General features: G+C 40.6%; 1 protein-coding gene across 4 annotated transcripts in view; it reads left to right on the forward strand.

Moving 5' to 3' along the window:
- LOC136675654 (epidermal growth factor receptor substrate 15-like 1) overlaps nucleotides 1–13,903 on the forward strand; it is a 33,691-nt gene extending 19,788 nt beyond the window's left edge. Inside the window, exons 21-24 of one of the 4 annotated variants that reach the window (XM_066652335.1) lie at nucleotides 371–453; nucleotides 1,308–1,401; nucleotides 8,516–8,532; nucleotides 11,470–13,903. In XM_066652335.1, the coding sequence (XP_066508432.1) occupies nucleotides 371–453; nucleotides 1,308–1,401; nucleotides 8,516–8,532; nucleotides 11,470–11,616 (341 nt within the window). In that variant the 3' untranslated portion in view covers nucleotides 11,617–13,903. Of the gene's footprint in view, nucleotides 1–370; nucleotides 454–1,307; nucleotides 1,402–4,648; nucleotides 5,856–8,515; nucleotides 8,533–11,469 lie in introns of those variants that run through there. The other 3 variants (XM_066652338.1, XM_066652336.1, XM_066652337.1) reach the window with 3 other exon arrangements.

Raw genomic sequence — 13,903 nt, forward strand, 5'->3', positions numbered from 1 at the left:
AATGAAGTCATAACCTGCACACCACAGTGTTAGATAAAGGCATGGTCCATCGAACACTGCCCCCACTTAACACCATAATGAGTTAATTAGAAACGTACGTCATGAGCATTGCACAGAGAACAGAAAGCAGAGTTTTCAGGAGAAAAAGTCATGGAAAACTAAACAGTGCAGCCTCAGTGAAGGTCCTAAAATAGCTGCACAGCTGCTGTGTGCAGCGCTCAACTGACGCTATGGCTGCATTTGTGGATGTTTCCATAATGGAGAAAAATCGTACAGAAAAATGCCACTCTACCTTTGTAAGAATTTATAAAATACTGTGTTTCTCTCTCTCTCTCTCTCTCTCTCTCTCTCTCTCTTTCTCTCTCTCTAGATCCCTTTGCTACAACGGACCCTTTCGGCAGCGACTCTTTTGGCGGGAAGAGTGGCTTTGCAGACTTTGGAAATATGTCAAAGGTAGGAGGGAGGTCACTGCTGAAATGGACTATTCATTCATCTGACCACAGGAAAGCACAAGTACACTCAGAACCAGCAGCAGTTACGCACCTCTTTGTAACTGCCATCGCTCTGAACAGCCCACTGTGGCATTAGATGGAATCATAATGTATCAACATTAATATTTAGGAGCCTTTTGATGAAGTGTTGTCTCAGAGTAACATTTTTTGTCATTAGTAATTAAATATTCCTGTAAACAATGTTGGGTGATGTAGGCTACAAGAAGTTAAACAGATTTGCGCTGACTGTTTTTACATGTCGTCTTTACCAAATGGGAAATCTAAGCTAGCCAATCTTAACTATGCCCAGATGCATTTAGAAGATATTACTAACAAGCTAACATGCTGGGACATGGTTCACTGAGGAAAATAGGCCTCTTGTACAAGATGAGAGTGTTGTTGTGTCAGTTTTTCTTAAGCTTTCCCTTCATTTCACCTACAGTGAAAAATAAAATAGTTTAAGTTCTGGAAGTTAAAATGGTGGTATAAAATCAATACGACTTAAAAATCTACAATTAATACAGAATATGGCACAACTTTGGTCCCATGAGGGCACCACCGTAGAGACAGTTTTACTGAGAGTGTGTCTAAGAACAAGTCACAGCCTTATGTTTATCCATTTACTGAATATCCAACTGGTTTCTATCATAATAAATCAGAACATACATTCCTGTGTTGTCAACCCTTATCTTCACTCTTGTGTGTTATCAGTCTCTGCTCTGAGAGGTTTGGATATATGGCTTTATTATAAGACACTTATTTTCTGATTACCCATATGATGTAGTATTCTGACTGCATTAATATTTGTCCCTGAAGGGCTCCGGTGGGCATGCTATAGGCCGAAAACCGACCTACCCTCTGCCCCTTCCCAAAAAACCTGTCCCAGCCAGACCAGCACCACCACCATATGGTGAGTTGTGTGTGTGTGTGTTTGTGTGTGTGTGTGTGTGTGTGTGTAACTGTGTAATAGATATATTCTGTATCTGTACACTTCTAAGGTGTTTAGTGTTCTAAAACTATTTTCTTCAAAGTAGTGCAGTACATCATTAACAGAATTACAGCGGAACCAAATTAAAAGAGTAGTGTCCCTAGAATAATCTCAAAGATTTGGAAAGTGGTAGACCTGCATGTTACTGCATTCCTGTGTGTATGTTTAATAGAGATATTATTGTGTAAATGTTGGTGGAAAGCTGTTTTTGTGTCTTTACCAGTAAGCACATCTAACATGTAATTGAAGCTTTTACCTGTGAAGCTGTCTTTTATACTACGAGTCTTTCATGCTATATGACATCTATCTATAGCCCCTTTCATAAATGAATCCTGGAGAATTTCTACCGAAACCCTGGAGTATCAGGTCCACAGAGTTGCTGGAGTGGTCACTTCACATGTACTACACAGTGGGAATTTTTTTGTCAGATGCATTCTCATGGTGGGAAATGTGCCTTGTGCTTTAGGCATGGGATGACACAAGTGCAGCGTGTGGTGGAAATACACCTGAACTTTAGTGGCACTTTTCTCACATGCACTGACCCAGATTTTACTGGGTAAACTTCATAATGGAGTTACCATACATGTGTAAAAGGGGATTTTAAAGAAAATGGGCAAAAAATGGCTACAGTGATAAAACTTTACTAAAATATTAACAACCAGAATTTTACAATTTACATAATGCTACACTTTAATTTCTTGTTCATCGTAGCCCAAAACTAAAATTCTTTTCAAGTGAAATTAGTGAAAGTGATTTCATACTAGATCTTTAGACCCGGCCCTTTCAGGTTCATTTTCCTCGACCCATATCTGCGATCAGAGATCCACCCCACCAGCTGATGCTGGGCTCCATCTGATAGCTGAAAGTAAAAGCACTTCCCCTTTTAGGAGGGGGGGTATCTACATCTTCAGGTCACTGCACATAGCTGAGCAACTGTAGGACTCAGATAAGCATGTGCTTGGTAGACTAACTGTGTGACTGTCAGCCATATACTCAAAGTGTAGCAACGTTGTGGAAAATGAACTGCTTTTTCTGGCATGGGGCTTTTGACATGACATTACAAAGATTCAGATTACAAAGTTGAAAAGGGATTTAGAAGGTGATCATGAAGCACAGGGTGTCACTTGTCCACGTTGATGTGTATACAACAATGCAGAGTAGCATGCAGTGTTCCACATGCATTTTATGCAGTCTGTTATAAATTTAGTGCAGTATAAAGTATTGGTAGAGAAGAGGAACAGTACATTTGGAGCTTTTTTAAATTTTAAATCCAATTTTATATCCAGCTTGGACTTCTGGCCTCTGAATGATTTCATGATGCTTGGGCCAGCACCTAATTATTATTATGATTATTCATTCATTATCTGTAACCCTTATCCAGTTAAGGGTCGCTGTGAGTCTACCTGAAATCATTGGGCGCAAGGCAGGAATACACCCTGGAGGGGGCGCCTGTCCTTCATAGGGTGACACACACACACTCACACATTCACTTTTGAGTCGCCAATCCACCTACCAACGTGTTTTTGGACTGTGGGAGGAAACCGGAGCACCCGGAGGAAACCCACGCAGACACAGGGAGAACACACCACACTCCTCACAGACAGTCACCCGGAGGAAACCCACGCAGACACAGGGAGAACACACCAACTCCTCACAGACAGTCACCCGGAGGAAACCCACGCAGACACAGGGAGAACACACCAACTCTTCACAGACAGTCACCCGGAGGAAACCCACGCAGACACAGGGAGAACACACCAACTCCTCACAGACAGTCACCCGGAGGAAACCCACGCAGACACAGGGAGAACACACCACACTCCTCACAGACAGTCACCCGGAGGAAACCCACGCAGACAAAGGGAGAACACACCAACTCCTCACAGACAGTCACCCGGAGGAAACCCACACAGACACAGGGAGAACACACCACACTCCTCACAGACAGTCACCCGGAGGAAACCCATGCAGACACAGGGAAAACACACCACACTCCTCACAGACAGTCACCCGGAGGAAACCCATGCAGACACAGGGAGAACACACCAACTCCTCACAGACAGTCACCCGGAGGAAACCCATGCAGACACAGGGAGAACACACCACACTCCTCACAGACAGTCACCCAGAGCAGGAATCGAACCCACAACCTCCAGGTCCCTGGAGCTGTGTGACTGTGACACTACCTGCTGCACCACGATGCCTTATTATTATTATTATTATTATTATATTATTATAGTTTTAATATAAATTTGAAAAGGTCTGCCATATGTTTGTGTCCAATATAAAATGCAGGATATCATTAAACTAATTACAGTTATAAATAATTTGCCAAATGCACAGTAATTCATCATTACTTTAGAAAGGCGTGGACAAAATAAAAGAAACATCTAATGTGCATCGTTTTATTTTTAGCGTTTAGAAATATGTACAAAAAATTGAAGCAGTTCAATCAGCATTGTCAGTTTTTTAAACGGCACTAGTGCCACAAAGGTGCTGCCTCTAGAAAAAAACTCATGGTGAAGCGTTTTGCTGGAGAGGAAGGGCAGGACACTAGAAACTACAACCTTCTTGTTCTTAGTCAGCAAGCTCTGTTCCCCACCCAAGGTTTACACTGGCATCGTACTAGCTGGCAACCCACTGAGCCACAAGAATCATGTGACGTGCAAGCACTTACAAGAAGTGGTTTCTTTAATGTGTTTGTGGTCTTTCACACCGTATCCAACAAGTTCACTCAGTTGACCTTTAAACTTGATATGAGCACAATGTGATCTGGTTCTCTTTTCCAGTAGAATGTGAATCTTCTTGAAGAAAATCCAGGTGTTTCTCTCTGAACAAATTGCCAGGCAATATTTCCCCTTTTTAAAGTCAGCGGGACGGCCCCTTACGACCAAAGTTTTGGCAACTTATCGCACCTCAAACCCATGAGAGTATACGTGTGTGCTCAAGTATATGAAAACGCATGTTTATAAAGAGCAGCAGTGCAAAAAAGCTTGCACACACCTGACTGAACATATGGAGCTTTTTAAAATAATGTTAAAATATTCTCATGTAATGCCTTCGGTTTAAATGTGTTTCTAATACAAATATAACAATGTGATCTCCTCTGTATGGAACAATTCAGATATGTAAGTTTTTTTTTAAAATGCCTTTGAAAATCACTTTTCAGCTCTTGGGTTTCCTTAGTTGGAGAAACACCCAAGACCATGAAGCTGCTTGGAGAGCGCTGAATGCCCAGGTCCGGCACATCAGGTTACAGAAGCCCATCCTGACTAGCACTGTCTCGTGGGATTGAATCTGCAATCTCCAGACGATGGGGTCATGGCTTAAAGCATTGGCCCAATGGAGTCACAAGAATTCATTTTCTTTAGATATAGATTAATATATGTGTGTGTGTGTGTGTGTGTTCTATCACTTCTTAGCTGAAGGTGAGAATTTTGGTGGTGTCACAGGTCTTGCGCAGTTGTTATGAGTCACATTTTCTGTAGCACATTTATGTATGAAATATACTTTCTCACACACATGACATCCCTGTATTGTAAAATAGTTTAAGAGTATGTTTCACCCCAACTCCTCGGCCCTTCCTTGGATAGATACTACAAAGGCCGTGTTGTTATAAACCCCAAAAAGTCATTGTCTTACTTGTTACCAATGTTGGCCACAGGCCGTGTTCAGCAGATTGTTTTTTGGTGGTTTTGTGGTATCAGTTTAAACATGGGTGGGGTCCGAGCGGTGCTGTGCTCTTAGAGTTGAAGGAAATGTGTTGGTGGAGCAGGGGAGAGAGAGAGAGCGCAAGAGAGAGAGAGAGTGTGAGAGATTGACCGAAGTACACACTTCACACCCTCCAGAGCAGTACTCAGTGTGAGGTTCCCACGGCTGGCTAAAAGCGTCCATGCCAGCGTACACTCTCTCCTCTCTCTCTCTCTCTCTCTCTCTCTCTCTCTCTCTGTCTCTCTCTCTCTCTGCTTTCCATTTCCTCTCTTACTTTCGGTAAATAACGCCCCTCTTTCTCGTTCTGTTTTGGTCGTGAGAAATCTTAGGACGGCCTTCAAGTGCTCAGAGCGACTCTTATCTGACCTTTTGCACTCAACATGCATCTGTACATGATCTTAGAGAGACATGCTTCACCTTCCTTCAAGCCGCTTCAAAACACATCAGCAGGCCAAGGTTCTTATACCTCAGAAAAGATGCTGCAGATTTGAACTCTGTACTTTTGTTCTGTTTCAGCATCTGTATATACAAGCCTCAAACTGTTGTCTTTTGTTTTTGTTTGTCAACAGTTCCCTCAGTTGCTTTTGGGCGTTGTAATGAGTATTGAAAGTTTTTCTTTGCATTTGCAGAAATGAAACCGTTGATCTGGTTTTGGTGTACCGCAAGCCAGCTTTTTAATAAACTCCCATATTGAGTTTCTCAGAGGTCAGGTATTTACATCTGGGCAATAGAGTTCCCGTATTTAGTGAAATATTTTGGTAAACCTTTAGTGTAGGGCACTGTTTTGAAGGCTACACGAGTTCTACCTCAGCCCTTCACAACTGACACAAAGGAACATTTATAGATGTTCATTCCACAACACGTCAAATGTCATAAAGGCTGAGTTTTTCAACTTTGATGTCAAGGTGACATAGACCCTTGGTGTCATGGCATTGAATGCAATGTTTATACAATTGACTTTATGGTAATTTTCAAATATTTGTTTATTTTAGAGCGTCATGGTATTTGAATTAAAATTCAAAGAAGGTTAAAAAGGGTAAAATGTTACTCACTTTACAGAATGACACAAACTGGCCTTTATGACAGTTGATGCCTTTTGGAATAAGCATTTATAAATGTTTATGAATGGTTGTGTCAGTTGTCATGATTATATAAGTGTCATGTAGCCTTTAAAATAGATTTGTAGTAGGAAGCAATTCAGGTCCTCAACTTTTTATATTTAATTTTTTATCCTGAATGAAGAAATTATTTACAAGGTAAATAACACAAATATTTACATTTAAGAGCCAAAAGATTTAATTTTGGCCCAAAATCAGTCCGTTCTTATTGAAAAATAATAAATCGGAGCTCTTCTAAACCAAACCTATGATCTGTTTACCAGCCCTGCAGTAATTCTCTGGATTTCCCTTGTGATTACAATTACAGTGCTTTTTTTGGAGGCTTAATTTTATGGTTTAACAAGTACTCAGGCTCTGTACTCATGTTACTTGGGGCTACCTGCAACAATGTGCATTTCTACTGTGATGGTAATAGCTGTTTTCTCTGAACTGTTTTAGGCACGAGTTCAGCAGGAGCTCATACAGGGCTTTCTGCTCATAGCCAACCACTAGGTGCCCCTCTCATACGAAAGCCACACGAGTCCTCTTTCTCCTCGTCCCTGTCCAATAGATCTGCCAATAGAACGGCCTCCCCTGCATTCGCAGACTTTAGAGCTGTAAGTTGGATCCAGTCATTCCGCCCGGTTCGGCTTAGCTAGCAGGCGACGTCTGTGTTTTATTGTGCACTTGTTGCTTTTGCCAAGTTTTTGTTGTCTCTGTAGCTTCAGACGTTTTTTTCCTTTTGCTTGTGTCTCGTTGTAGCTGTAGCTCTGGCATGCTAATTTTTCATCTTGTGGCTAACTCTCATTTTTCAATCCCTAAAGGATACAACTAGTCCAAAATGTCATGATGTGCTCACCCTGCATCCAGCCCATTGTTGTGTATCCTTGGCTTTGCTTGAGCTGCCCCTGAGCTGTCAAACGTCTACCCTCTGAATATCAGTGGAAATGGCAGAGTGGAATCAGACATAAGTGCTGAGGTCAGCTGGTCCATCAGGGAAGAATAGTCATATTTTTAAATGCATAAATTTGATATACAGGGTGTTAGGGTCAACACACATTTTTAAAGTCGTTGGGAAAGGTTTGAACAGCTTTAGTCAGATGAGTGTTTTATTGAAATGAAAATAAGGCACATATGGCATTATTCAGCAATTTCATTTGATACTGACAATATGTTAAATTCAGAAAATATGAAGTTAAAAAAACATGAGTATGTTCTTTGTAATTATTTACATTTAGAAAATCAGCTACGTATAACATTTGACCCGACGTGCAAATTTAGCATGTTCTGCAGAATTGGTCATAATTTTGCATCTACTGAAAACTTGACTTGTAGACCTCTGGTTGACACAAAGGTGAGGTCAGGATGAGTGGGTGGTTTACCAAGTGCACTTCCTGTTTTCAAGCAGCTATTGGTGAAGGCTCACATCCGAATGTGCCACCTCTGTGTTTTCTCAATTCTGTTTTGGAAATCACTTCAAAAGCTGCTTGTGCAGTTCCTTCAGCTGTTTTTCAGTGGAAATTAAAGCTGCATTGGGGATGGATAGATAGTGTGTTCTTAGAAAGGTTTAAAAAAAAAATGAGCAAGAAAGATATTGAGCCAAAGTGCTGGGTGATGATTTTAGGTTTATTTACTTCTGTGAATTTAGTAATAACAACACTTAACGTTTATATTCCTAGTATTTGGCACAAATGCCACAAAGGAAGGCTAATACCGTGTTAGGCGTCTAGCCCTTGGACTTTTCATGGTGCACCATGTAATAATGTCAATATTTGTAACAATAATTATAGGTTTTGTCAGTTACAAACCTGAGACTGAGGAAGATCTGCAAAATGCAGGGAAGATGAAAACAACATGAAATTACAGCACCGTTATAACCAAAGAAGAAAATTAAGCCTAATACACAGTTAGTTCACAAAATGACCATGTGTGGTTGCTTATGTAAGCTGTTTCATTGATGCTATGTGTTTTACTCATGCAGTAGGCAAATTAAAGGAAACAGAATGACGTTGAATTGATAGTAATGTAGTAGTCATATTTACACTGTAGTCTACACCTCACATCCATATCATTGTCTTTAGCTTATAGCTCCAGCTTTGCATGCCATTGTTTTAATGTTTGAAGTGTTTGCATGCATTTGCACATTCTCAATATTCACGGTAGCTTGCACCTTGCTTTGTTTTGTGTTGTTTACTCTAGAACTGTGTTATAATGTGTTTATTTCCCAGGCCCTGAACGCTCAAAGGTAAGGCAGCATGGGTTCTGTAACCACAACTTAGCTCACTGCTTGTGTGTGTGTGTGTGTGGTGTGTTAACCGCAGTGAGCACCTACTCCACCCAGTGAACAGTCAAAATCCACTTCTCTCAGCCCTCACTCTGAAAACAGATTTTTCTTTCAGTTCATACAGTGTCAAATCAAAGATATGAGCATTGGAAAAAGGCAGTTTTCCTGCTGACCGATGTATGACCACTGCCCCTAACCATGGCTTTCAAACCAGTGCTGATCAATACATCTTCCTTTTGCCCTGGAGATTACTGCAAATATGCATTTGAATAAAGATGATAACTGGGGGTGGAATTATTTCACCCCAGAAACTGTAATACAGTCTTGACTAGGTTATAAGGCACAACACTAGCTGTACAGTAATATAGTACTCTTCAAACAGGACTAGTCCTACATGGGAATGTGGGATAATATCATAATTATATATGTTTCTCAGGGATTTTATCCCTGTCTGTGTATTATATTAGATGTTATGTAAATGTAATGAATTATTTCAAATTTTCAGACATGCTCCCTTTATCATGGGGATTCATTAGTGTCTGAATAGTACAATAGACCATTGTTTTTTTCTAAAGCCAGTTAATAAAGCGCTGGTCTGAGATTTAGTGCTGTGAGTTGGGGTTCAGGTCAGTTACATTCACACATGATAGTAGATTTTCACTATGAATTTTTCACAAATCATTCAAAATATGATTTTTTTTCTACTAATTTTAATGAAGTTACTTTAATGAAATCACTTTGTACTAGCAGCTCTGATATTAAAATAGAGAAGAGAATATTGAGATGAAGGTTTAAATTGCATTGAAGCATAAGCTTTGCGCTTGGGTGGCAGCACAGCTGTGTTTGATTCTGGAGTTGCTGAAAGGAATCAGACTGTGGAATGAACATGTCATTCTGATCTCGTTTTGATTCTGATTACTCGAATCCACAATCGTCATGATCTTAAATGTTTAGGAAAATGTGGGTGGGGTTTTTGTGTACAGTGCCTTGCGAAAGTATTTGGCCCTCTTGAACTGTTCAACCTTTTGCTACATTTTAGGCTTCAAACATAAAGATGTCAAATTAAATTTTTTTTGTGAAGAATCAACGACAAGTCGGAAACAATCGTGAAGTGAAATTTATTGGATGTGTCAAACGTTTTTAACAAATAAACTGAAAAGTGCGGCGTGCGATATTATTTGGCCTCTTTACTTTCAGTGCAGCAAACTCACTCCAGAAGTTCAGTGAGGATCTCTGAATGATCCAGTGTTGTCCCAAATGACTGGTGATGATAAATAGAATCCACCTGTGTGTAGTCAAGTCTCCGTATAAATGCACCTGCCCTGTGATAGTCTCAGGGTTCTATTCAAAGTGCAGAGAGCATCATGAAGACCAAGGAACACACCAGGCAGGTCCGAGATACTGTTGTGGAGAAGTTTTAAAGCCGGATTTCCCAAGCTTTAAACATCCCAAGTAGCACTGTGCAAGCGATCATATTGAAATGGAAGGAGTATCAGACCACTGCAAATCTACCAAGACCCGGCCGTCCCTCTAAACTTTCATCTCAAACAAGGAGAAGACTGATCAAAGATGCAGCCAAGAGGCCCATGATCACTCTGGATGAACTGCAGAGATCTACAGCTGAGGTGGGAGAGTCTGTTCATAGGACAACAATCAGTCATACACTGCACAAATCTGGCCTTAATGGAAGAGTGACAAGAAGAAAGCCATTTCTCAAAGATATCCATAAAAAGTCTCGCTTAAAGTTTGCCACAAGCCACTGGGAGACACACCAAACATGTGGAAGAAGGTGCTCTGGTCAGACGAAACCAAAATCAAACTGTTTGGCCACAATGGAAAACGATATGCTTGGCGTAAAAGCAACACAGCTCATCACACTGAACACACCATCCCCAAACATGGTGGTGGCAGCATCATGGTTTGGGCCTGCTTTTCATCAGCAGGGACAGGGAAGATGGTCAAAATTGATGGGAAGATGGATGGGGCCAAATGCAGGACCATTCTGGAAGAAAACCTGTTGGAGTCTGCAAGACAATGATCCAAAACATAAAGCCAAATCTACAATGGAATGGTTCACAAATAAACGTATCCAGGTGTTGGAACGGCCAAGTCAACGTCCAGATCTGAATCCAATTGAGAATCTGTGGAAAGAGCTGAAGACTGCTGTTGACAAATGCTCTCCATCCAACCTCACTGAGCTCGAGCTGTTTTGCAAGGAAGAATGGGCAAGAATTTCAGTCTCTCGATGTGCAAAACTGATAGAGACATACCCCAAGCGACTTGCAGCTGTAATTGCAGCAAAAGGTGGTGCTACAAAGTATTAACGCAAGGGGCCGAATAATAACGCATGCCCCACTTTTCAGTTTTTTATTTGTTAAAGTTTGACACAATCCAATAAATTTCATTCCACTTCACGACTGTGTCCCACTTGTTGTTGATTCTTCACAAAAAATAAAAGTTTTATATCTTTATGTTTGAAGCCTGAAATGTGGCAAAAGGTTGAACAGTTCAAGGGGGCCGAATACTTTCGCAAGGCACTGTACATACAGCCATATAAATGTTTTTTGCCACCCTTTTAGAATTGACAAGTTTTGTTGATGTCCCGGTATGGAATAGTGCACCTCCCCTATAGACGGCGCATGTCTAAACGTATAAGGTCACAACTGTTGTTTACTTGTTAAATATATTTTATTTGGGGATACACATTTAACATACAGTTGGACCTGTGCCGACAGTTTAATTTTAATTTTGTTCCTTGCAGTGGAGGCGCTAACTTATTTTCAATTTTAAAAAAAACACAGCAAAGCTTGTTACTGGGCTGGGGACATTCAAATATTAAGTCACAAGTCTACTGTAAACCTGTCTCTCATGTTCTGTCTCATTTTCTGTCCCTCTCAGTTCGGAAGTGAGGTAGACCAGATGGAGTGGGCCAAGCGAGAGAGCAAGAGGGAGGAGGCGGAGCGTCTTAGGAGGCTCCGCCTCCAGGAGCAGAAGGACCTGGAGCTGGCACTGGCTCTCAGCAGGGCTGACATGTCCAGAACGTGAGATGAGTCCCCACTCCTCCTTCACGTCAACGCCCAACACTGCAAAATGAAAGAAAACATATATAAGAACACCTCTTCCTCCTGTGCTAAGCAAAGACCTACAATAAGGGATGCACTGAGACTCTCAGTACAAAATTCCCCTGAACTATGAGCCTTGTGTCGTTCAGTAGTTTCTGCTGCTAAACATTTCACACTCTCCTCCTATGCCTTAGTCAAACTGTTTTGAAAAATTGCAGATGAAACTCACGGGTGTGATTTCACTGATACATTTTCCTATACTCTATGACTTACAAAATATTATCCACATCTCAGTAATATGCCAGTTAGCCTCACCACAAGAAAATGCATTAGCGCTTAGAGTGGTTATATCGAAAGCTCATTTGCATAGAAGTCTTTTGCGAATTTACACATTAGATTACACAAAAAGATTATACTCTTTTTAATGAAACTTGGAAATTCAATAAGAAACTGCTACAGTAAATTTTGAGACATAATATATCAAGATATTGATAAATATCAGCATATTGCCCACCCTTGTTTCGTATATCCCAGGGTACCATGGTCACTTTTCTGGTGCCTTACAAAGTACACTGCTCTATGTCTTCGTTTTAATTTCAGTCCCGAGTAACCTCTACTTTCTTTTTAAATGCTGTGTAAGGTGACAGGTTCATGGCCACATTGGTGGCAGGAACCACCCACAGCGAACTTGCAGGAATAGCACACCACGTTTGCACTAGTTTCTCACCAGATACTTATCTAATGCTTCACAAGGGCTTCACACAGCATTGGTGACATCGCTGTGCTTTTAGGATGTCAGCTAAATTTGGCCAGTGTTGGCTTTCCACTTGATGACCAAGAATAAGCCCCAGCCTTTTCTTACTCCATTCTCCTAAACCCACCACATACAATCCCTTCTTTCATAGGATGTAAATACAGGGTTGATGAAGGCCTCTGAATGCACTATATTTCATCTAAAGACCGCTGCATTAGAAGAATCCCACTTCATAAAACAGAGCTCATTCATCAGTGCTTCCGTTTAAAACAGCATGGTTTATAACTGAATTTAACCCAAGCACAAGTTTCTCAGCCACCAAAGAATACTGAGTTCTCTTCTCAGAGCTGGTGAAGGAAGGTTATACATATGCAATATATGAATACCCAGAAAAACAGCAATATTTAAATGATATAGCTGTTAATGGAGAATTTCGCAGTAATTACGCCTATTTAACTTGATATAAACTAAGCCATTCAGAGTGACTGAGCAGTTGTGCTGTGTAGTTACTTTTAGATGTGCCTTTATATAACCGAGTGAATTCAATTAACTGGTAGCTAGCGTGTGTGTGGTAATGAAAAATGATTTGCAGTGTTGGATTTCCACTTAATGACCAAGTGCTATGTCTAGCGTTTTGTGCTCTTCCCAACTGCTATGTCGTAACCTCCCTTCCTCTCCATTCTCTTGAATGAATCTGTAATTCTTTTTCCCTTAGACAAAAACACAACCGACAACACAATGATGCACTCAGGTTTATTGGATACAAGGAAAGTCCTATTACTTTTATGTTATTAGAATTAAAGGTTTGCAATGGAGGTTTGCATGCAGCTATTTAAAGGTTAAAACTATAAATCAGAGCTAGACATGAGCATAACCAGCAGAAATTCAGTGTAAATGTTTAAAGATTTGCTTCTCAGGCTCAGTTTATGGGACCCTGTGCCTTGCATATTTATAGGACTTGATAAATACCTGGGGAAATGAAGTAGAGCAGGGAGAATATATGAAGTAACACTTTCACTAACGTACCAAAAACTGTGCTGGATTGCAGTGGACCCTTTAAGCTGATCTCTTTGCTTTTACTATAAAACATCTAAAGACGTGTCCCATAAATGCTGCAGACCTAGCACTAGCGCACAAACGGTTTAGAGACTTTTAAAATACATTTTTTGCATTCCCAAGTGCAGCACATTGATTCATTGCCCTCAGGAGAGCTGAGGTTTTATTGTGGTTTTAGGATGTTCTGCCGTTGCCTTATACTGTATATGTTGTTACGTTTTTATGTTTTCTTCTATTTATTGCTCTTATGTACACTACCTTCTGCTGTTTACAGATTATATCTATATGGCTTACAGATGCTTATTTATACTGGAGTTTGGTGTAGATTGAATCACTTCTGTGGCTTCTTCTGCTTTTGTGAATGTCTCATATCTCCGAAATCTCAATAATGGATTGGTGGAAATGGATTGTATTTGCATAGTTTTGACATTAAACCAAAACAACCAGTAAACCTTGTACT

This window comes from Hoplias malabaricus, chromosome X1 (assembly GCF_029633855.1).
Source record: "Hoplias malabaricus isolate fHopMal1 chromosome X1, fHopMal1.hap1, whole genome shotgun sequence".
In the NCBI taxonomy this organism is placed as follows: Eukaryota; Metazoa; Chordata; class Actinopteri; order Characiformes; family Erythrinidae; genus Hoplias; species Hoplias malabaricus.